General features: G+C 31.9%; 1 protein-coding gene across 4 annotated transcripts; it reads right to left on the reverse strand.

Moving 5' to 3' along the window:
- Positions 1-26,954, reverse strand: LOC111062477 (protein RER1). 4 transcript variants are annotated; one of them, XM_039440890.1, is made up of 7 exons: positions 26,768-26,954; positions 26,142-26,274; positions 24,019-24,123; positions 20,164-20,263; positions 13,545-13,765; positions 10,798-10,893; positions 1-4,085 (listed from the first exon to the last, which is right to left on the reverse strand). In XM_039440890.1, the coding sequence occupies exons 2-6, from the start codon at positions 26,214-26,216 to the stop codon at positions 10,801-10,803; spliced, it is 594 nt and encodes a 197-aa protein (XP_039296824.1). In that variant the 5' UTR covers positions 26,217-26,274; positions 26,768-26,954; the 3' UTR covers positions 1-4,085; positions 10,798-10,800. The 4 variants fall into 4 exon arrangements, with proteins under 4 accessions (XP_039296824.1, XP_039296822.1, XP_039296821.1 ...); XM_039440888.1 differs by having other exon boundaries at positions 10,819-10,893; positions 26,768-26,952; XM_039440887.1 differs by lacking the exon at positions 13,545-13,765 and adding an exon at positions 15,248-15,468 and having other exon boundaries at positions 10,819-10,893; positions 26,768-26,952.

A 26,954-nucleotide genomic window follows, 5' to 3' on the forward strand; every position in this document is an offset into this window, starting at 1 on the left:
TTTAACAACATACTTTTTAATATTGTTTAAATTTACAATCATTTCATAAGTGTTCTTTACGACGTGTTCATTTCAACATTAAAACATGTCTAATGCTTTTCTGATAACATTAAAAACTGTTTATATTGATGTCTGTTGTCACTAATACACTGTACTTATTTTTTATACACTATAATATGCAACGCATATAGTTCTCCAATGTTCTCACATATAATATCATATAGCACTGCACATTTTTTATTATATTAACAATGTTTTGGGAAATAATGGTTCAAGTGATATTTTTGTGTGAATTGCTTCAACGTTTCTGTATTGTTAGACTTACTGCCAAGTATTAGCATTGTAATAATCGTAAACGAAATCCCAATTTAATTCCCATAAATCATAAAGCTATAGTAAGGTCGACGCTATAATGACAGTGGAGAAAGATAGAACCACGCTGCCGATCCTCTGTCTTGTCAATGACTTCTATAGACGGTAGCTGATACAGGTTTATTGATGTAATATTAACTGTTCATTCTCGTTTAAAATGATAAATTATATTTTATTAAGCAAGAAATTAAATTTTAAAATAATTTCATAATGAATTTTCATAATTAAGATGAAATATTTTGTTGATTAATAATTAATTCTACATTGTTAAAAAACAACCTGGCAACAGAGCAAAGCGAGAAAGAAATAGCGCTATCCGCTTTGTTGAATGATAGTAAAGGATAGCAATACCATTGCTAATCAAACACTGCCATTATAACGTGGACCTCACTATTGTTTGAAGTGAATCTAACGATGTAAATGCTCACTATGTTTTTGATATGGTTAGTAAAAAAATTCACAGTCTATTAAAGTCAAGGGCAGACCTTAACTTGCAATTGGATCAATGATATTTATATCTAGTTTAAACGAAATAGGAAATTTAACCTTTAAAGTCAATATTATAGTTTTTTAATTATGTTGACATTGATCTTTCTTGTCAATAGTATCAATGAATCTAAAGCAACAATACAAAAAAAGTTGTGATTAATACTGAAGATCTTAGTTCTGTTCACAATGATCGGGACATTTTTGCATTAATTAGACTGCAGTAATTGTAGAACCATCTCTGTTATAGTAACTGTAGATTAGATTATTTGAAAAGGTAATGATTTTCTTTATGAACAAAACGATTTTTCCATGAAGATTATGATTCATGAATAAACCCACCATTTTCTCTATCAAGATACTCTTTTTTTATGAGAAACTCCATTTTTTAATAAGATAAATATTCTATTTACGAAGATTCAGGAAGATCAGAATTTTCTTCATAGAGAACTTGGACTACTTTAAAAAAAATGATGATGTTATTAATATTTTTTTACAAAAATTGGCAGGTTATTGAAAAACAGTATTGTTGTTCAGAGATAAATTTTCTTCATAAAAGCACTATTACTGGTACAGTAAAAATTTGTGACATTCTTTATGGCAAAAAATAAATATCATTAGGAAGATCAATAATTTTTTATGGAGATAACAATTTAATTCATGAAGATAACAACTTTCTTCACGAATAAAGCAATATTACTGTAGAAATATCATACTCAATTTTTTGAAGAAAATTATTCCATTAAAATTCAATAATAAATGCATCATATCATTTGAATACGGTTTTCCTGTACTGATTATATCAAGTTATTATTAATATAATGTTCATTGATCATCTTATTAATCATTTTAATTTCATTAATAAATTATCATAATAATTTAATTTTTTGGCCATTCTTGGAATTATGATTGTTCTTAATTTGCAATTAATTTTTTTTATGTCAGAGTTTATAGTAATTTTTCTAATTTTTCATTTTTTATACAGCCTTAGGCCCAACTCACACTTACACGACTCAGACCGAGAAGAAACTCGACTCTAGTGGAGATCATGTGTTTCCAAATGGTGACACTCAGACCAGTCGATTCTAGTCTCCGCGACGTCACCATTTGAAAACACATGCTCTCCACTAGAGTCCAGTCTCTTCTCGACCTGAGTCGCGTAAGTGTGAGTTGAGCCTTAGTTTACATCGCCTTAGACCCGTTTGCAGATACTCGGTTTAAACGGAGAAATGTCAGCTGTTCGTTTAAACCCCGTATGAAACACATTATGACAAATGCAACCATAGTATGCAACGTAGTGTTAGTATATGACCCTAAGTTAAGTCGCTATATTGTTATAACATGTAGATTGTGTTACAGAGGCATTTTGTATGTTTGCCTCCACATATTTCTGTATGTAAATAGATGAACCAGTGAATTCTTTATGGAGAAGAGATTTTTCTTCGAGAAAATCACAAATTTTATCATAAAGAATATCATTACTAAACAAATAAATTTTTATCGAGAGCAATTTTTCCATGAAAATCACAGTTCTTCTTGAAGTACACAATAATTTTCATAAAAAACTCACTATATCTTTCAAGGAAACAATCACTTTACTCACAAAAACCAGTGCATTCTTTATGAAGATCACAAATATAATCACTTTACAGTTAACCACTTTTTCCCAACCTGAAATGCACACATTTATCCCAGCATAAATTAATGAAAGTTCACTGTTCATTTCAACGTTCATTTTAAAATTCATTTCACCAAGTTTTGTTGATAATAATTCATACCACAGAACGATTGATCACACAAATGTTTTTTGCATCCTGTAGTATGTTCAACATACAAACATAATTATGTACATTTTTACATATATAAAACATAATTATGTGCATGACTGCACACATAAAAGCATGATTATGGTCATAATTATATACATCAAACATAGTTAATGAGTTTCATGTTATCACATATTAACTAGAATGTTTTGTAATCATGTTTGATGCTTCCTACACTTAGTTCAACATAATGAGTTATAAATTCCATAGAATGATCAAGAAGTTCAACAACTATCAAAAAGCATGGTTGGGATGAGATCCCTGAATTTTGAAAAATATGAAAGAAAAAATTTACAAAATTTGGCGCCCAAACAGGGAGCTAATTGGGGTTATAAATCCTGGCACAACATATATGTATGCATCTGGTGATAAATTTGATACCACCATTATCTTTTAATGGATTCAGTAGTTTTTAAATGAGTTTTACAACACATAATTAGGATTTTAGCATGTGATAGTGTGTTTTATACCATATATTTATGTTTTATGCATTAATCAGTATGATTTATACCTAACAATTTTTAAAATTCAGTAACTCATTATAAAAGAAACAACACAATTATCCTTGTTTTATGGTATCTATGCAACTGGTTTTAAATTCTATACCCATTGAATAAAAATTATTCGAATACGAATTTGCAATTGAAGTTGACTTTTCTCAACTTCATTTTTTCTGTGACAGCATGTTTCAAGACTCACTTAAAATTACATTATAAGTCAATAAATGTTGTGAGGAATAAAATAAAAGTTGAGAAAAGGGTACTATGATTCTTAATTTCTAATCACAGAAATTATGTTTTATGCATCCAATGATATGTTCAACAACAAATAATTATGTTTTATAGAGACATTATTATGTTTAATAGACTAATCGACCATTTTATACATCCAGTATGGCAAACAACAAAGATAATTATGTTTCATGTGTTCAGCAGTACATTTTCTACAACATAATAAAACATTCTATACACACAATAAAATCTTAAACAACAGAATGTTTTATGTGCATGGTAGTACATTTTATACCACATAATTACACATTTTATGCACCCAGTAGAATGTTGTACAGCACATAATTATATTTCATGTGTCCAGCACTACATTTTATACAACATAATTAGAGATGTTATGCACCCAGTAGTATGTTTAACACATAATTATGCTTCATGTGTCCAGCACTACATTTTATACAACATAATTAGAAATGTTATACACCCAGTAGTATGTTCAACACATAATTATGCTTCATGTGTCCAGTAGTATGTTTTATAGCACATAATTATGTTTTTATGCATCGCGTACAGGACCAACAGTAAATGATGCAGCCGGTGGAGGAGGCACTAGAGGGCCGCCTGTATTTTGCACTGGTTGTGTATGAAGTGGTTGGTAAGTTCTTGAATCCTGAAAAACACAAGATTTATCAAACATTTCAATACTAACCATTCATTTCAAATAAAGAATTCTTTTATGTAGATAGATACCTTCTATGAAATTTCCAAATTACAATGTTCTTATTCATGATAAATAAATTTATTATTATAATAATAGCTCTCAACATCCTTCATTTATTTATTTTTATTTATTTACAATGCAAATGACACTAATGTCATAACATTGAAAGATAATATAATAAGGTAGTCCTTGTGCTATTTTTCTTCCAAATGTATAGGTGACAAAGTCCAAGATAAGGTTAGAATTTCACGTATATAATCTTTATAAAATTTTGGTCCAAAAGAAACATTAAAACTATAAATTTTGAATTTAGATGGCTTTAATTGATAAATTAATTAGAAATATTCCACTCAGTTAACACTTTTAACGAATGATATTGAGTTATTTGAGAAAATTTAGAACTATTCAAGAAACACAAACTCGTAAACACTAAAGCTCAGCTGACTTAAAGATGTTTTTTTTATTTTATTCACTCTACAGTACCTTGTACTTATTCTTATGTTTTATTATTCATTGTAATCTTCAACTGTTATTGTTAATATAATGCAGTTCACAGAACTCATTCCCCACACCCAGACTTGTTGTCTTTGTGGGGAATATTCATTATGCATATACTGTCTCTGCTGCTGAATTTTTTCTTGTGTGAATAAAGATTATTCGAATTTAATTTAATTGTGTTGTTGTCTTAAACTTTTACAACAGTACTCACGATTTTGTTGTTTGTCGTGAAGAGACAAAAGAAAGAAAGAAATCTTCAATCAGACGAAAGAAGAAATCTATTACTTTCATCCTATATTCTGTAAGTACAATTCATGACAGGAATTGTGCTCTTTCATGAAGAAGGACATTGGTCATGAAATGCAATTGATCTAAATTTGGCACCCAAGATTGATCGATTGATTGATTTTATTTCCTTTTACAGGTCAGGAGCAAACATCAAACATCAAGAGCAAGTGCTGTGTGAGAAGCCTCTACGTGGCCCACCCTATATACGTTCTACTCCTGATGACCATATTGAGTAAACGGCTAACATCTCCTCAGAAAAATACATTTTGAGATTGGCTGACAGCAAGCGAACCAGCAACAATCTGAACAATACATAATACATCAGGCGTTTTGTTTTCAACTTTCATGTTCAATTCAAAAAATAAAACATTGGTTCTCATTAAGGGCCGTTTGCACAGTGTGAGTTTAAGCTAAAGCTTAACCAAATCTGGATTTTTTTGGGTTTAAGCTAAAACTCCGTTTGCACAGTATCAGTTAAAACTCTGTATTGAGTTGAAACTTTGGGAAAGTTTAAACCTCCAAACCAAATAATTTGGATTAACTTGACACCTGTAAAGATTTCATGGGGAAACAGCTGATAGTAAATTATTTTTCGACGGTTGTTTTTAATGCTTCTGTAGACGATAAAAATTATTTAGGTTATAATGAATCAATATTGATAGAAGTTTTTAATGCGATTGATAGAGATGACTGCAAAGAATTTTGGAACTGAGAAAAATTGGACAAAAAACGAATCATTTAAATTTTCTGGGGTAATAGAGAATTTTTCAACGGTTTTGCTTGAGTAAAGCAAGTGTCAATTTAGTATTTGATTAAATAAACCACTTTCAGATTAGGAATATCATAATTTGATGATTTCAATAATCAAAATGGCTGCTACTCATAGGTTAAATGCATGTAAAAATTGTGCTACTTTGAACTTAGTTTATTTAAAAAACAATAGTGAGCGCCGTTTAATTTTTGTGATTTTGTGCTCAAAATAACATACTAAATCGATCCCAACCAAAAATTTGATAATAGGTATGTTGGCACTGGACGTGCACTTACACCGAAAATAAGACAATTGTTATCAGTGGTCGTTGATCAGAAAACATGTTTTCAATAACACATAACTGAGATATTTTGCTTTCGAGAGATTTCTAATAAACGAGGAAGACCGTAGTAGATTTAAGCGTAACAAAATAACTTTTTCATCTTACATTCTAAAATATATTTTTTGGTGCCAACTAAGTATAAGTTTGTATCTAATAGTAATATAGCATTTATATAATTTTTGAATTATTTCTTGATTGCTTTTCACTCTTATTACCATACAGCTTACAGCTCTGTGGATTTTGAACAAGGAAATAGTAGCTACATAACCTCAATTTACTGATGGTTTGTAAACAAATAACAACCTTAACAGCCTTATGATATTATAAACTATGACATTCTATTACCAACTTAACGCTAAACTAGTTTAACTTAAACTGGATTAGTAAATGCACTGAGAAAACGGATTCAAGTTTAAACTTTCAGATTAACTTAAACTCGATTAACTTAATCGAGTTTAGCAATCTATACTGTGCAAACGGCCCTAAAAGTTGTAAATTAAACAATGGTTCACTTGCTTACAGTAAGCAAACCAACAACAATCTGAACAATACCATAGAGAAACAATAGCATAAGTAGATATCCCATAGTATAGGGCGTTTATGTCGCTACTTTTACTGTTATCTCAAGCCGACAGTTCATGTAATTCTTTCCCGTGAAGCTGTGTGACACTGATAGTCTCTCATATTGTGCCGTTCATACACTCTCACCCCTACAAAACCGTAAAAATCGACAATAATCGGCTTGAGATAACAGTAAAAGTTGCGACATAAAAGCCCCATACCATGGGATATCTACTTACGCTATTGTTTCTCTATGACAATACATTCTGTGATAATGTTTTTACTGATGAGTGAAAACAGTTCTTCTCTGGCGGCTTTCAAAATCAGTTGGAGGAATAACACAATATTTAAATTGATTGGATTCAAAAACTTATAGCCTTGTAATAGTTACTAAACTTATTTAGTGCCTTATTATGTAGAAATTCGACTGAGTAGAATTCAAAAGGTAGCATTTGACAATATATGTGTGTTTTTATTTCATTGTCTAATCATGTATTTTATAAATTTGAGATTTATATAATTGAATAATGTTGAAATGTGAATGCTAACAATGCAGAAATTCTTTATATGTTGTAATCAATATTGTAAACAAAAGAGAATACAAATCAATAGTTTGAATTTGAATATATCTAGTTCATTCAATACAATATGGCTTCAAACAATAACTGGATTAAATCTATTATGAAAATGATATAAAAGAACTAAAAAAAGTGTTTATGTTATTTTTAAGACAAATACATTTATTATTTTCATTCTACATTTTGAAAGTTCAATTTATGACACACTGCTCTCTCATTTTACACTCAAAATCATCACTCATTTCATAGTTTGTGAGTGTTAGAGATTCTCACATTGATAAAAATTCAAATTTGAATTTCAAATTGTTAATTCATAAATCATGAATAATGATTGATCATTCTCTTGACATCTCTTTCACGAGTGAAGTGAATAGTTTACTGAGAGCCTTTCAATAATTTTCTCCCCAAATTTGACTAATTTATTTCATACAATGGATGTATCAGTGTCTTTTTACTGACTTATCTCTGCTATTCTGGTAAGTAGTGTGAGTGTACATTATTATCCAGATATCACTGTCTTCATATAAGAGTTAATATGTAACATTTCTCCAATTTTAAAAAATTCATCCAATCATATTTCTAGAGAAAATAAATTTTCATACAAAATTTGACTGAGCCATTGTCAATATTGTAGAACCGTTCCATAATTGAATAAAAACACAAATATTTTATCAAATTCTAAAAAACAAGTGTAGAATTTGACAACATATTTGTGTTTTTATTCAAATTTTCATACCACAAAATCAAACAAGCGAAACTAAGCTACTAAAATCAAGCAATATATTTTCAAAATCATCAATAAATCGAAAGAAACGATTCAAAGGGAAAAACTGAAGGAACTTCTTTAAAAAATGATTTGTGATAAGACAACTCTTAGTCAATAATGAATATGGCCCGGTTGCACAAAAGCCGGTTAAATTTTAACCACGATTAATTTCACAATAGCCAATCAGAGATGGCCTTTTTGATAAGACGGCTTCTCTGATTGGTTCTCGTGGAATTAATCACGGTTAAAATTTGACCAGCTTTTGTGAAACCGGCACTATAACCTTGAAAATGATCCAATCATGCAATATGTATGATAACTGCACTACTTGATGATCAAGAATAAAAAGCATACATCAATAAGATGAGGAATAATGAAAAGAATAAGGAGATTCAAGGATATCAACAGTAGATAATGAAAAAGTAAAGATCATGCTTACAATAAAATAGCTAATACTACATTCTTCACGTAAAGGGTCCTGAATAATAAAACGAACACATCAATGTAATACCATAGAGAAACGATAGCGTGAGTAGATATCCCATGCTATAGGGCGTTTATGTCGCAACTTTTACTGTTATCCCAAGCCGATAGTTCACGTAGTTCTTTCCTCTGCAGCTGTATGACGCTGGCAGTCTCTCAAATTGTGCCGTTCATACACTCTCACCCCAACAAAACAGTAAAAATTGACAATAATCGACAGTAATCGGCTTGAGATAACAGTAAAAGTTGCGACATAAACGTCCTATAGCATGGGATATCTACTTACGCTATTGTTTCTCTATGGTAATAAACACACGGTAGGCCAACATTTAAACAGAAAGTTTCATATACAAGGCTATTAAATTTATTCAGGCAGCTAGAAAAGTGCTAATTCTTTTTCAGTGAAAAAATCTCAACTGATTTTTTATCAACTTATTACGAACTACAGATGGAAATAAACTAGAAATTGCATTTGAATAAATGTAATTTCTAATCTATTTCCATCTGTAGACTGGCTGGCCGTTATGGCTTCCTATACAATGGGCGCGGCTATCCAGAGTTTGTAAGTTTGGTGTAAGGGTAAGCATTCCTGACTAGCAATTAGGAGGTACCGGGTTCGATTCCCTCAAATATTTTTTTTGTATAGAGATGCTCATCGAATTTTCATCTAGCTGTTAACCAGGTTGTCAATATTTTTGTTTTTAATCAGTTTCTAAATAGCAAAATTTGAAATTTTTAGTTTTGAAGAGGAAATTGGACATCTTAATGGAAAGTTAAATCATAATCTCATTCTTTTTTCGAAACTTTTGCAGTAGCAGAAGTCCTCGGGGTGATTTACTGCATTTAATTAGGATTTTCGTTTGATGATAATTATTTATTACAAACTTTTAATTTCAAATTTGTTATACTCATTAGTATTTTTCCTCTTAACTGTGTTGCTTTTGTAACGGGGAAAAGAGAGATAGAATGTAATCCACCAAATATGTAATGGTGGGGAGAAAAGAAAACTATAGCTTTCGGTTTTCATTTAACATCAAAAATTATCTATTTAATACGAATATTCCAATATGAAACGGTGCGAATGCAATTGAAATAAAGGAAAGATTACAACTATAATCAACAATCAAAATTTCTGATGATAATAATAATCAGATAATAATTTAAGGGCTACTCGCTTAGCTGATCTGTGGTCGTTCAGGTTTTTTGATTATTTGAATAGGTTTTGATGTCATGTATGACACTTTGGAGTGGAACAAAATTCTGTTTTATTGTCCTCTCATATTCATTACTGTAGCATATTGTGTATTATTTCTGATATTGGTACTTATTTCTACTCATATTCTTTATTATTCTTAATATTTCCTATTATTTTATTTCTTATTTGTACTAATTTTCTATTTTTATCAAATTTTTTCTCTTGTTACTTATAAAGAACTTTGTGATATTGAATCGGGAAGAGTTTTGGGCAATAATGCCTGTTTTTCCATACCTGTATGCATTTTTGTAAATAAAATAGATAAATACTAATCTTACTTTCAAAACATTTACTACAGTAAGGTGGTATTCACAATATTTTATACCAAAAAACTAATCCTATACTATTAAACGATCAATTTCTGTTTATATGTTTATAATTCACCGGATTTCGAAAACGGCTCTAACGATTCTCACGAAATTCAGAACATAGTAGGTTTATAATATAAAAATTCGATTGCACTAGGTCTCGTCCCTGGGAAAACTAGCTGAAGGACATTAAAAGGATAATTATTATTCATCCTTGGAAAAACAGCTGATAATAATTATTTCGTCGTCTGTTGATGATGGAAGTGAATGAGCGAGTTCATGTGTGTGGGACTGTGTCAAAATTATGACTCAGCTGTTGAACTTTTGTAATCATTCAATCAGGTACTTAGTGCCGGTTGCAAAAAGCCGGGTTATTTTCAATCCTGATTAATTCCAGTAGATCCATCTTTTTGAAATGGTCTTCTCTGATTTGGTTCACGTGAAATTAATCAGGATTAGAATTTAACCGGCTTTTGTGCAACCGGACCTTTGTGAATGACATTTTTGCATTCATCTGGGAAATAATCTCAATTAACTGTGATTAGATAGAACATTTTTGTATGAACTATGATTGTTATTATAATTTCTTCTCTCGTGATAAATTTGATATGCTTTTGTACTCCAGACCGAAGCTCGGTCCCCGATATTATATAAGTGGCCACCAGTCATGAGCCATCCAGCTCTCACTCAATAGTTGAGAACTTTTATTGGGTTTGGAATACCAAAACAAGATTGTGAATACCTCTAACCCTAATATATCTATATATGCGGTAGACAAGACCCAAGACAACTACTACGATGATTACAGTGTATATCGATATATATGTCACCTGTCACTTAGAGTTAATCACCTTTCCTGAATCCTCATGCCCCGAGTACTTTGGCTTGCCGTGGGTGAAAGGCAGATATCTGTATTTTATCATATGCTGCAACACAAGAGAGAAAGAGTATTAGTGTAAGAAGAATAAATTTAATATTCACAACAGCAAGAGAAATTCTTTCTTGTGCATAAAAGCAAAACAATAAAACAATGGCATACAAAGGAATATACCTATGATTTATCATATTCTACAATACAAGAGAGTTGTTAAGTTTATTTTTCGGTAATTCTTCAAAATTATATTTTTAATATGTGAATATTTCCTATTTTAGTTACAATAATGTGAGATATTTCTTCTATGTTTTGTTTTGAAGCATCTAAATTTGAAAATTTAAATTCTAGGTAAAAATGTTATTGAACAACTTTTTTTTCGGTTCTTTTCCAAAATTATTTCTTTAATATACGAATCTTCTCTATTCAAGTGATAATAATGTGAAATATCTGTTATATTTTTGTTTTGAAGCATCTAAATTTGAAAATTTACTTTGTGAACATATTAGTGATCTGGAAATTTTGCGAAGTGAAGATCTACAAGACTTAACCTATTTCGGACTATGTGTAACCATATCTAAATTGGGGAGAGGAATAGCACAAGGTTACCTTATTTTTCCTCTCCCTATCATTTATATGATGTATACTTATTATATCAATCAATCAATCAATAAAGAACATAAAATCTACTTTGTAAAAATACTTGAGAACTGAAATTTTGAATATAGAAGAACTACAAGACTTAACCTATTTCGAACTATGTGTTATCTAAATTTAGGAGAGGTTACCTTATTTTTCCTCTTCCTATCATTTAAATAATTTACTTATTGTATAAATGAAAGAATAAATTAATTATGGTAAAGTCTATTTTATAATAGCAGTATTTGATTAAAATTGATGCTGCTAAGTTTGTCTATACATTAAATAAGTACATCATCAAAATGATAGGGAGACAAAAAATAAGGTAACCTTGTGCTGTTCCTCTACCAAATTTAGATAAGGTTACACATAGTCCGAAATAGGTCAAGTCTTGCAGTTCTTCACTTGAAAAAATTTTCAGTCCTCAATTATTTTTAAAAAGTAGATTTTCAAATTTTGATGCTTCAAAACCAAACATAGAAGAAGTATTTTACAAAAATATCACTAAAATAGGTAATATTCACACATTAAAAAATAATTTTGAAGAAGGACCGAAAAAACAAACTAAATTCTATAGTGAGGTCCACGTTTTAATGGAAGTGTACGATTGACAATAGTGTTGCTATGCTTGTCTTTCATGCAACAAGGCAGATAGCGCTACCTCTCTCTAGCTTTGCAATGTTGTCAGTTTGCCAGAAATATTTCATTTTTACTTTTGACAGTGACTAGACAGATCTAAACAAACAATTCTCAGCCGCCATATTTTTTCCTATTCTACCAAAATAAATTATTTCATTAATGAAGAGAAGAGATGAAGGTTATGTGACATGTTGTGTCAAAACAAGAAACAAATTTTCAATTCAAAAAAATAATCACTCTGATAGTCCAAAATTAACATAATCAAAAAGAAACTATTCAAAAAGTTCATAACTTTGAATTAAATTGAAAATGTTGTAGTTCAAGAAATCACATCTTACTATTTGAGCACCAGCTGTAATAGTTTAATACCAAGGTCCATAAATACAGGTCATGACACTCATGTTCCTTATGGAGCGGCCATTTTATGGGGTCTTTATAGCGGTACATTTGAAAATCCAATCCAATTCAATTGCTCGTAACAAAATTATGCATTTTAAAAACAATATTCTAGTTCAGATAATATGTGAATTAAGGTTTTCAATTTTTTAATTATGAAATTTCAATAATAAATGCTTCAATTATTCATTTATTTATTACTGAAAACGGTTCTTATTCTTGTAAATCAAGGATAAATCAATGCTTCAATTATTCATTTATTTATTATTAAGAACGGTTCTTATTCTTGTAAATCAAGGATTATGATTCAAAAGGCATTGGGACTAGACAGAAATATGCGAGGCCAATTTCAAAAAGAGTTTCAAGTTCCCGATCAATTGAATCTAAAAATCAACAATTCAGTTCCTAGTTGGAATCTGATTTATTATTATTCTGTCGGAACAATTTATTTTACAATGCAAAGCCAAGCAATATCCCTTGAATAATATTACAAAATAACACTTCATGTTGATCAATCCATAATGATAAAAGATGATAAATTTGAAAATTGGTGAACTAGGACCCCATAAAATGGCGATTTTGCAATGCATCACGGGATTGTGTCATGACCTGTATTTATAGACCTTGTTTAATACCAGCATGAATATTGTCAAAATCCACACACAGCTGTGTCTGAGAAGAAAATACAGAATTAGAACCGTATGAATTAAAACCTGATAAGTATGAAAGTCTCATATGTTTTTGGCAACGAATCGAATACGAACCGAACCGAATGAAACCGAATGTGTGTGAGGCTAGCCTCACTATAGAGATAATAATAATAATAATAATAATAATAATAATATAATAATAATAATAATAATAATAATAATAATAAATTTATTTCCATCAATATACAAACAAGCAATCAAGCAATAATAAACATAAAATACATTTCCTACTATAGTTTGAGATAAAATAGCATAAGCTGTGCATATGAATGAGCTTAATATGTTGACTGTTCTCTACGATCTAATCTAGCAACTAACTTACCTTGATCTGTCGTTTCATAGTGATGCCAAACAGCGTGATGAAGTACATGACCAGGATGGGCCAGAAGACGGGTATGTTGAAGCAGTCGAAGAAGGTGCATATGGTGGCGATGAGCGTCGACTTGGACACGGCGTACCAGAACTTGAACTCGGGCAGCCGCCGGATGAACGGTCGAAACTCCTCGTTGGCGCGCGTAGGCAGTTCTGGACCGCCAGCGTCGTCTACAAAAACAAATTATTATGATAATAATGACTGTCATCAAGAGTGTTAACGAACTGCCTACCATTACTCTAGGGTCATGTTCCTGGGTAAAAACATATCTAAATATCACATTTAAATTGTGACAGTGACTAGACAGATCTAAACAAACAATTCTCAGCCGCCATATTTTTTCCTATTCTACCAAAATAAATTATTTCATTAATGAAGAGAAGAGATGAAGGTTATGTGACATGTTGTGTCAAAACAAGAAACAAATTTTCAATTCAAAAAAATAATCACTCTGATAGTCCAAAATTAACATAATCAAAAAGAAACTATTCAAAAAGTTCATAACTTTGAATTAAATTGAAAATGTTGTAGTTCAAGAAATCACATCTTACTATTTGAGCACCAGCTGTAATAGTTTAATACCAAGGTCCATAAATACAGGTCGTGACACTCATGTTCCTTATGGAGCGGCCATTTTATGCGGTCTTTATGGCGGTACATTTGAAAATCCAATCCAATTCAATTTGCTCGTAACAAAATTATGCATTTTAAAAACAATATTCTAGTTCAGATAATATGTGAATTAAGGTTTTCAATTTTTTAATTATGAAATTTCAATAATAAATGCTTCAATTATTCATTTATTTATTACTGAAAACGGTTCTTATTCTTGTAAATCAAGGATAAATCAATGCTTCAATTATTCATTTATTTATTATTAAGAACGGTTCTTATTCTTGTAAATCAAGGATTATGATTCAAAAGGCATTGGGACGAGACAGAAATATGCGAGGCCAATTTCAAAAAGAGTTTCAAGTTCCCGATCAATTGAATCTAAAAATCAACAATTCAGTTCCTAGTTGGAATCTGATTTATTATTATTCTGTCGGAACAATTTATTTTACAATGCAAAGCCAAGCAATATCCCTTGAATAATATTACAAAATAACACTTCATGTTGATCAATCCATAATGATAAAAGATGATAAATTTGAAAATTGGTGAACTAGGACCCCATAAAATGGCGATTTTGCAATGCATCACGGGATTGTGTCATGACCTGTATTTATAGACCTTGTTTAATACCAGCATGAATATTGTCAAAATCCACACACAGCTGTGTCTGAGAAGAAAATACCGAATTAGAACCGTATGAATTAAAACCTGATAAGTATGAAAGTCTCATATGTTTTTGGCAACGAATCGAATACGAACCGAACCGAATGAAACCGAATGTGTGTGAGGCTAGCCTCACTATAGAGATAATAATAATAATAATAATAATAATAATAATAATAATATAATAATAATAATAATAATAATAATAATAAATTTATTTCCATCAATATACAAACAAGCAATCAAGCAATAATAAACATAAAATACATTTCCTACTATAGTTTGAGATAAAATAGCATAAGCTGTGCATATGAATAAGCTTAATATGTTAACTGTTCTCTACGATCTAATCTAGCAGCTGCCTACTAACTTACCTTGATCTGTCGTTTCATAGTGATGCCAAACAGCGTGATGAAGTACATGACCAGGATGGGCCAGAAGACGGGTATGTTGAAGCAGTCGAAGAAGGTGCAGATGGTGGCGATAAGCGTCGACTTGGACACTGCGTACCAGAACTTGAACTCGGGCAGTCGCCGGATGAACGGTCGAAACTCCTCGTTGGCGCGCGTAGGCAGTTCTGGACCGCCAGCGTCGTCTACAAAAACAAATTATTATGATAATAATGACTGTCATCAAGAGTGTTAACGAACTGCCTACCATTACTCTAGGGTCATGTTCCTGGGTAAAAAACATATCTAAATATCACATTTAAATTGTCCGGAAGTCTCCAGTTACCCACACAGCGGCCATTTTGCCTTTTTCACTCATTTTTTTTGTACATAATGGTTGAACATACGAAATTGGAACTTTGCACGATAATTTATAACAACTAGTCAAAGCTAGAGAAAAATTATCATAATTTTCCAAATTTATGAAAAAAAATGGCGGTCATTTAAAATTTTGTTTCTTAAATAACTCAGAAACCGTTAGTTTTACAAAAACTTTACAAGAATTACTTAGTTTAGTAAATTCAATTGCCTATCGACTGAAACCAGATTTTTCAAGATTGGAACAGTATTAACTGAGATATGGCAGCCTTAGTGATAGGTGACCACTAAAAGTTTGTTGCAGTGCAAAACAAGGCATGCTGATAGAATAGCCTCAATGATGCAACAATCTCTATTTCCATTGCATGTTATTTGTAAGAGATTTTAGGTCATTTCAAACAATAAAATAACGTTACATAACCCTCTGAAGGTGGGTCACCAACCACAGAAGCTGCCATATTTCAGTTACGTGACCAAACAATGTGTTACAACATAATCTAAAAAGTAAACAGAAACAGCTGCCTATAATCACAGTTCTCCGCCGACAGCGCTATGCCCTATTGTCGGCAAAAGTTGTAACAACAATGGCCACCACAACTACAACTATGATGAAGTTCCCGTTTCAAATTTGATTAGTTAATGAGGAATATTCGTTGGCTGGTATTTTGAATATCATAGAATTTAAAAAATAAATTATACAGTTTTTTAGTTTAGTGATATAAAGTTTGTAATAATTTTAGCATACAAACATAAATTTCATATATTGATCAAATGTCTGGTTGAGGTATTGAATTTAGTTGGTTTAATGACTACTCTATATGCTTCCTCAACTGAGCTTAGACCTTCTAACCTACTTCAAATGTACGTTTTTTAAATAGAGATGCTTCCCCATGTTATTCAAATGGAGTTACTTTTCCTCCCTAGGGAGTTTTTCTGTTTTTTAGTACCGAGAGCGAAAAAGTGACACTTTAGTATTATGTTCCAGGAAATAAAGTAAGTACTTTAGACAGTAGGTGAAGGAAAAAGTAATTATACAATTTATTTATATGGCCTGACAGTAAGCAGAGTACATAAAACTTGGAAAATTGGATGTTGTACAAAATACAACACGCAACTGCTCGTGTGATTGAGTAAGGCACGACTACCGGAAGGTTGAATGTATCTAAAGTATTAATAAAATGAAGAATGAAAGTTGTGTAATTCTGAATGATTAAAATAAATAACGTTTCCTGCGGAAGCTTGCACCTTTCTTCAGTTTACCCTAAACTAATAAATGGCTTTTGCTCGCAAAAACGAAAAACGTAACTAGCACTAAGAGCTCCATTCCAAAACCTGCCAAGTCAATTATTTCTGTTTTGCAGGTTATATCTCATCAAAACATAACACTTTATTATTTGCTATAGTGAGGTCCACGTTATAATAAAATAAATCAGTGAAGAAAATAATGGCAATGGAGAAAGATAGGAGAGCAACGTTGCCGAACTTCGTTCTTGTCAATGCCTTCTAAAAACGGTAGGTGATACAGGTTTATTAATGTAATATTAACTGTTTATTCTTTTTAAAATAATCAATTATATTTAATTAAGTATTATTAGATTATATTTTTCAATAATTTCATAATGAATTTTCATAATAATTAAGATGGAATATTTTGTTAATTAATTATTGATTCTACATTGTTAAAAGACGATCTGGCAACAGAGCAAAGCGAGAAAGAGACAGCACTATTCGCTTTGTTGAATGATAGACAAGGATTGCAATACCATTGCTAATCAAACACTGCCATTATAACGTGGACCTCACTATAGTGTGTTTCTTGCCAAAACCTGCTTCTTAAAGCTGTAATCACCATTCAAACATTAATTTTTTTCCAAAACCTGTCAAGTCAGTTTACGAGAAGGCGTTTTTAAAAGACGGCTTCTCTGATTGGTTCTCGTGGAATTAATTGTTAGTAAAAGAATTAATTAATAGTAATAAAAACCAAAGTGCGAGATAAATTACTTTTAACAGGGCTCTTTCTCGAAGACGGAGAGGCCCGATGCTCTATCCTCCACTAATCTCTTCCACTACCTAGCAGCATTCTCCTTCTTTTGTGTCTGAGTGAGAGAGCTTTGTAACGCGACGCGGCAACACTCCCCTCCATCTATTGCTGGCCATGTTGCAAGTAGTGTACTGGTCAGCAGGTATATTGGTTTGTGTATGTCACAGAGATGTTTTCATGACAAGAACATGAAGAAAAATGACACGGCGCATCCAATTGTGCGCAGGATGTCCGTCTGTGTCCACGCTACAAACTGTGAAGGGAGAAATGGGTTTCTCCTTTTCATGTTAAAAGTAATTTATCTCGCACTTTAGTCGTTTTTTCCAATCCATGCCAAGTTACTGCGCATGAGCAGTTTCATTTCTACAAAGAATGGTTAGATCATTGAAAAACACCTTTGAAAATAATACTTATCATTCTACTAATAATAAATTGGCTTCCAGCGAGAATTTATTGGCACAGAGCATACAGTCATTCAGCAAAAGTTTTTCCAAATTAGCCAACAAATTATGTTTTTGGAATGGAGCTCTTCGTTACCAAGTTGCTTGGTCACTTGACGGAAGACTCAAGTGAGGCCGGCTCTATAACTCGACAACAATTACGATCTGGCCGCACCGTCACAGATCGTTTGGTGGGGATAACAAGCTGAACAGCTCTGACAATTGTCTCCCTACCGCTTGCCTGTGTCTTATGATATATGATTGGAGGTTGGAAAACAAATGACCATCGTAAAATATATTATTGAGTAATTAAATGATATAGTATTGAGTATATTTAAATAAATGACTTGACCTTCCGGTAGTCGCGCCCTACTCAGTCACACGAGCAGTCGCGTGTTGTACTTTTTACAACATCCAATTTTCCAAGTGTTATGTACTCTGTTTACTGTCAAAACATATTAATTAATTGTATAATTACTTTTTCCTACAGTTACCTTGAAAAGTGGCCATTCCTGCACTGATTACAGAACGCAAAGAATCACTTTTCCGCTCTAGTGCGGGAAAAAATTTTTCAGCACTCCAGATTTGCAACATGGCAACGCAGAATAGTTAGTAGGTTATATGGAGCACCAGTGCAGCAAAATCAAAATGAAGTTGGTAACAGTGACTGTTATTATAATAATAACGATGGACAAGGACATGGACACCGAGGACAGCGACATGAGTGACAGCCGCCCCGCCATTCAAACACTACTACATTATTATTCAATTTGACAATAAATTAAGGTTTTTATTAATAACAGCATCACAAACATTTGATGGATTTCAGGGAATTTTACCCACTTTTCATATTCAATGGTAACTGTAGGAAAAATTTTATGTGAAATACTTGCGCAAAGTTCCTCTGCTGCACTCAAAAAACCATTCCGCCCTCGCCTACGGCTCGGGCGTAAACGTTTATTTCGGTGCAGCAAACTGTCACTTTACGCACTAGTTGCACAAATAACTATTTCGCCACACTGCACAGAAATCAGCTGTTTTCCAGTCCCTACTTAGATCTGGAAGACATTGTTTGCAGACGACTCTCGTCTGACGTCAGAAAATGCTTCTTTCCGGCTAAGGCCGGAAAGAGTACCCTTTCCGGCCGCTTTTTGAAAATTTTAAAAAATGTGTTTGGACAACTGTGCCATATGGTGCATTGTGTTCAGGAGGGTGAGATCGGAAATTTTCACCCCACTTTGAGTACCCTACGACGTCTGGTTCTTGAGATATGAGACATCAAAGTTTCCTCCCCTCATAAAACATTCTTATTCAATTTATTATTGTTATATAGCTGATGCCAAAAAGTTAGGCGGCTTCGTGGGTCACATGGTGTAACCTACTCACAGCTGATGCAATGCATCTATTCATTGTCTCTTTTGATTTGAAAATCACCTAAGCCAAGCTAGATGACAAGTCTACTTGACAACATCAGCTGTTGGAACGCACAAGAGACCCACGAAACCGCCTAACTTTTTGGCGTCAGCTATACCTGTAGTGTGGCGAAAAATATCGTACGCGACTTTCTCAGAAAGGTGTTTACGGTATTCGGATAACATAACTCGGCAAGCCTCACCCGGGAAACTATCCTCATACCGTAAACACTAACTTTCTGTGCTTGTAGCCTAATATACTATTTCCATCTTCTTGGATTATTTTACGCCTATGAACATTTGGATGATTACCATTTTATAGCCCAATAAGGTACATCAAGCAAAGCCATCAATTTTGTGTTATTGGTTCGTTTACAGTCCCCGTATACAGTCTTTCCCTATCTTATGCACTGTCGCGACTAAATGGCACCTAAAGACTGAAGCATTGCTCGGTTGATACTGCAACTCAGTGGAGTGATGGGGAGGAAGTTTTGGAATGCATAGGTGACTCATTCACTGGCACCACCCCATCAAATAGTTTTGTGCAGCAAAAAAACTGACACTGTTGTACTTTTTACAACAGCGCTACTGCCGGAAGGTTAATGAATAAAAGGATAAATGAAGCCTCACCTTCATACTCTGCGATCTCAGGATCGATTTTTGGTGATAGAAATCCAATGAATAGATTTAAATGGTAAATTCCTAATGCGTAAGTAACAATGTACCAGCCCTGTAACAGCAAACAATATTTTATTAATTTATTGAAGTGGAAAATACAATACGGTACTATTTGATAAATAAAACAAAATGTGAAAAGTAGCATTTTTAGGCACCACCAGCCTTCTTTCTGGTGAACTTGAGTGAACATAATTACTGATTTACTTAGGGCCATATGCTGACACTAAGTTTAACGCTAAACCACGTTTACTTGTAGATATGGCTGCATTTGTCATAATGTGTTTCATACGGGGTTTAAACAAACAGCTGACATTTCTCCGTTTAAAACGAGTATCTGCAAACGCCCTGAGACAATTGAATGCACCAATATAAATACATTAAAACCGTTTATGAAATACATTACATCGCAGCTCGGTATGGATCGAGAAACCATCATCTTTATTTTAGACTAGCAGGTAACCTGTGCTCCGCAAAGGTCCATATTAAAACTTGACAAACTGAAAACTTGACTTAATGAAATCCTGAAGAATTTAAAAAAATAGGCCTATAACCATCCTCGGTTGATTAAGAATCAATATGTAAAAGTTCAAGTTAATCAGTTGAGTAGATGAGACGTTATGCGTCAAACATAATTTTTCTATCCCGTACGTGTATAAGCCAGTTCTTTCCTTTATTATAGTATAGATTGTTGTAATAATACATAAGCTGAATAGCAGTTCCTATGCCAAATGATATATTTGGCGATCACAATAGTGATTAGCCTATATTACTTTGATTCAGAATAAATCCAGGCCTATATTAATTATACAGAGTGAGTCATATGTATGAGAGCCCTTCAATAAATTGGAGACTGTTATGGATATAATACTATAACTTTCAGGATAAGTTATTGTTCAAATACTCTACCTTTTGACGTACAACTGATTTTCAACCTCTCATAAGGGGGTGACTTAGGGGTTATAATTCGAATATTTTGAATGTAAACACCCATTGTGTGGTACATAATTTTAAAGGTCTTTTCAAAACAAGAAATACAACATCAATTAAAATGTTATATGATTCTTGTATCCAAAATAGCAGCTGATTGAAGTTTTAGTTTTCGAAGAAATGAGGGGTTGTAACTCAAATATTTTGAATTTAAACACTCATTGTGTGATACATCATTTTAAAAAGGCCTTCTCAAAACGAGAAAGATGACATAGATAAAAATGTTCTATGATACTTTTATTTAAAATAGAACAAGTTTATTGATGTCATCTTTCTCGTTTTAAAAAGTCCTTTGAAATGATGTAATACACAATGGGTGTTTGCATTCAAAATATTTGAGTTACAACCCATCATTTCTTCATAAACTAAAACTTCAATCAGCTGCCATTTTGGATACATGAATGGATAACTGAAGATATCCTTACTCAAAGAAATATTGTTAGGGAAGCTTATGAGGAATTTAAATTAGTGAGGGATGTTCCGAGTGAGGTCAAATACAAATGTCTAAAGAAAAACTATGCAAAAGAAGTGAGGAAAGCTAAGTGTAAGAAAACAGCTGAAATATTAACAACTAGTACCAATTTTAACTCTGCTGTTTGGGAGGTAATTAATAGAAATAGGAGAGCAGCTCAAAAGGATACAGTTACTAATGTCCCTAGGATAAACGATGAACATGGAAATTATATGGATGATAGTATAGACATTTGTAACTTTTTCAATAAATATTATCAACAGGTTGCATATAATCTCCAAAAGTCACTGAACACTAATACTTATAATACAACTACATTAAATGCTGAGCCAATTGAAAAGGTATTTAAATTTCATCCATTATCAAGAGATGAGTTGTCAAGAATAATAAAAAAATTGAATAACAAAAAAACAGTAGGATTGGATGGGGTATCAAGCAAAATTTTAAAAGAATGTGAAAATGAATTACTGAACCCTTTATTGCATCTCCTTAATACTTCACTAGAGCAGGGTATTTTCCCTGATGATCTGAAACAAGGAAAAGTTTTGCCAATTTTCAAGAGCGGTGATTCTGAAAGAGTTGAAAATTATAGACACATTAGTATTCTAAATTTAATAAGTAAAATTTTTGAAAGAGTAGTTTTAAATAGGTTATTGATGCACCTGGAAGAAATTAATTTCATATGTGATGAACAGCATGGGTTCCAGAAAGGGAAATCTACTAAGACTGCAATAGTATCCCTTGTTGAAAGACTAATAGATATAATAGATTCAGGTGAGAAGGCAGCCGCAATATTTCTTGATTTATCCAAAGCTTTTGATTGTGTGAACCATAGAATATTATTGGAAATACTAAAAACTGTAGGTGTGAATGGTATAGAACTAAAATGGTTTGATAGGTAGAAACCAGTGTGTTGAGCTTACCAAGGTGGATGGGAATGAAATAGTAAAAATTAAATCTAAAAAACTGGAGGTCCAGGCTGGAGTACCTCAAGGCTAAATTCTGGGTCCCTTACTGTTTCTGTTGTATGTGAACCAATTACCAAAAGAGTTAAAAGATCACAGAGCTCTGTTGTTTGCTGATGACACATCGCTTATCTTTAACAATTATTTATTAGATAGTCTAGAAATAAATGCTTTTACTGGAGTACAGTCAATTGTCCAATTCTTGAAGCAAATGCAATTAACAATAAATAGTAAGAAATGTCAATTCCTACAATTCAAAAGTAAATATAATTCAGTAGAGGATAGAGAAATAAATGTGTTTGTAGAGGAAAATGAATTAGACCAAGAAGAGAAAGTAGCATTCTTGGGAATTTTATTGGACAGGAAATTAACATGGCATCCTTACATTGAGAGGATATGTAATAAGATATCATCTGGGGTATTTGTCCTGCGGCAGCTTGCTAGGCTGAATGATAAAAAACTACTGTTAACTGCTTACCATGGACTTATACTATCTCATATTAGGTATGCTATTTTAGTATGGGGTAATTCATCTCAACAAAATATGGACAGAGTGTTTAAGATTCAAAAGAAGGCACTCAGATGTATAGAGAAAGTGAATAGGTTAGACTCTTGTAGGCCTTTATTTAAAAGCTTGGTCTATTAACTGTGCCATCTTTGTATGTATATGAAGTTGTAATGCATGTGAAAACGAGTGGTGTGATCCAGAATTCAGATGTTCATGAGTATAATACGCGAAACAGAGCAGATTATCATATAATGGGTCACAATAGTAGGTTATTTGAACAAAAACCAGATTATATTGGTAGGAAATTTTATAACAAGCTACCTCAAATCTTGAAAAGTAATGATGATTTGAAGATTTTCAAAAAACAAATGAAAAAATATTTAGTTGATAAAGCTTTTTATAGTGTACAAGAATTCCTTTCAAACCTAAACTAGGTTGAACTACTTAGTGTTAGAATTATTATGTAATAACATGACTTGTCTTATACTCCATGACTGGAGTCTTTAGGACGTAATCTAAAAAAAAAACAAAAAAAAACATGAATCATAGAAAATTATAATTGATGTTATCTTTCTTGTTTTAAAAAGGCCTTTAAAATTGTGTACCACATAATGTGTGTTTACATTAAACATATAATATAAAGTTTACATTAAAAATCTTAGCGTTTTACAACCCTTAAGTTACCTCCTTATGAGGGGTTGAAATTCAGTTGTACGTCAAAAGGTAGAATATTTAACCAATAACTTATCCTGGAAGTTACAGTATTATATCTACAACAGTCTCCAATTTATTGAGTGGTTCCCATACATATGACTCACTCTGAATGATACATTATTATTTGGTCAAATATTTAGCAAGAAAATGCAGATTCCTACCTGTAGTATAAATACTCGAGCTAGAAAAGCTAACGTTAGAAGGCCTGCCGATATCCACCGGCCTATCATGTAAGGTGTGACATCATCCAACAATTTTTGGTATCGCTGAAACAAAAAGTAGGAATTAGAAAAAATATAAAACTAGAAGAAAAATATTTTATAATGGTCTACAAATGTAAGTTAGGTATTCTTTATTGATTCATACAATAAGTACATCATAAAAATTATAGGGATAGAAAATATAAGGTTTTTTATTCATTCATATGGCTTTTAACGGCAGAGAGATCCTTTTGGATGTTCTGCCTCGCCGTATTACCCAATGCCATTTCCTATTAACACTCAAGTTTGTAGGGTTATATATTGGGTTCTTCATGTTTTTTCACTAAAATTTGCACTTCCGCTTTCCAAGTTTCTATTTTATAAAGTTTAAAATTAAGAAAACTAAGGTAACCTTGTGCTATTCCTCTCCAAAATTTAGATAAGGTTACACATAGTCCGAAATGGGTTAAGTCTTATAGTTGTTCACTTTACAAAATTTTCAAATAAGATAAGGATATTTATTTGCAAAGGTAACTCTCCACAAGTATTTCAAGCCCAGGTGATAATAAGGGGATGAATACAGTACAAACGTTTCTATTTGTGATGATTTCATTAATGGATCTTTAGAGAGATGATGAATAGCTGAAATGAAACTTGTTATAAAATCCTATTAAATTAAGTGAGTAATTTCTGTATTTTTATATCTGATTATTTATATTTATATCTGGTTATTTATGTTCAACGGATCTCGAAAACGGTTTTAACGATTTTCGCAAAATTTGGAACATAGTAGGTTTATGATATAAAAAATCGATTGCACTGGGTCTCATCCTTGGGAAAACTCGCTGAACGACATTAAAAGGATAATTCATAATTGGCTGAAACAGTTGAGACTTTTGTCATCCATGGGACAGTAAAAAGTGAGCTAGTGATTCTGTGGAAAATAAAAATATCGCATCCCCGAAATTCATAAGCTGACGTATAGCCAGCTGTAAAATATAAACACGATCATTTTAGAGAATAATTGTGTTCTGTTTATCAATAAATAAATAAAAACGAGTGAAGCTCGGTGCCCCGATATTGCTGATATAAAATAATATAAATTGAATAAAACCGTTTCCAGACCTGTAGCTACAGTAATTTTTAAGATATGTGACAATATACGCGAAACTTGGTCCCGAAAAACAAGTTTCTTCAAGGTTTGAAGCAGATTTACTATGTTAAATGTACAATAAACACAACATATTTTTTGCAGAACTTATGGAAAATTCAATTTTGAAGAGAAAGATGTAGAATAAGTCTATAATAGACAAATGCAACCTTGAAAAAATAATCCTTAATTACATGCAAAACGCATGAAAAATAGAAAGCTTAACAGATTCTGTCTATTTTTCATGCGGTTTGTATGTAATTAATGATTATTTTTCAAGGTTGCATTTGTCTATTATAGACTTATTCTACATCTTTCTCATCAAAATTAAATTTTCTACAAGCTCTGTAGATATGGTAGATATTTTGTGTTTATTGTACATTTAACATAGTAAATCTTTTCAAACCTTAGAGGATTTTGTTTTTCGGGACCAAGTTTCGCGTATTTTGTCATATATCTTAAAAATTACTGTAGCTACAGGTCTGGAAACGGTTTTATTCAATTTTTCAGTTCATTTTACATGAGGTTCGCTGAATTGTACATATTAATTAACACTAAACAAATACCCGTAGGGCCTCGTTTCGGCAGGGGAACTAAAATTTAGACGAAATCTTTCACCCTGTATAACTTGGGAACGAAGCATTTTCGGACCTATGTTAATTGGAACTTTTTTCAGAACACCCAGTATACGAGCCACAAAGATTTATACTATTGAAACCAAGGAATAAATATTTAAGATTTAAGAAGTTGTGATTCACTAACTATAGGTACAGTGTGATTCACTAACACGACGGAATATCGATAATGATAAAACATGACTATTAATGAATCTAATGATAACAACATTTGAAGAAAACTCTAATTTAACAATGTTCACCGGAATTTTAAGCCTACTAAAGTTAAACTTGATCATAGTTAAATTTTGAAGACTCACCAGCTGTAAATATTTTATTGCTTGTGAAACGGCGTTGCCCCTCTGGCTAGAATCTGAATCAGTGTCAGTCATCATCTTGAAGATATGTTTTTAAAGACTAATTTATATAGATATCCGATTATCAGCTAGAGACCTGTGAAACAAAAATAAGCTTAGCTTGCTGTTGATATTTTACACAAACAAAATTGTTGATGGCTTGAATTCTAGCTTGAAATCAAATTTGTTCATATAATAAGATTCCTACAAAATCAAAACTTTACAGCTAACTTCATAGAACTCATGCTTCAAGACAAAGCTAACAGTTTAACATTTCTAAGTACTATAATCAATAATTCCTATGAGAATATGTTGAGAAGTTAGTTACAATAATGAAAGATAATTATTGACATAAGGTTTGATTATTTTACAGAGAATTAGGTTATACCGAACGAAGCGGTCTCAATAAGCAATTAATAGTAATATATGCCGAAAATAACTTAAATTATGTATCAAATGAAGGATTGATGATTTAGAATTAATTTTTATGTTATAATTAATGTTTAATCAATAATATTTACAAACTATAATTGTGAAACATAACGTCATGCCAAAACTTTAAGGCTAGGATCCTGTATAACTTTCCTTACCTGTAACTTGGTTATGAAAGCAGCAGACATATTACTAGAATTTAAAAAATAATAACATTTTCAACAACGACGCGTGCAGAAAGAATTTAAACTAGTAAATCTAGATAATATTTCCATAATTTTTTACAAAGATATGACATCAAAGATACCCATCGTCCACGTAATACTGTTACAAATGCCTTCTAGA

Source organism: Nilaparvata lugens, chromosome 14 (assembly GCF_014356525.2).
Source record: "Nilaparvata lugens isolate BPH chromosome 14, ASM1435652v1, whole genome shotgun sequence".
NCBI lineage: Eukaryota > Metazoa > Arthropoda > Insecta > Hemiptera > Delphacidae > Nilaparvata > Nilaparvata lugens.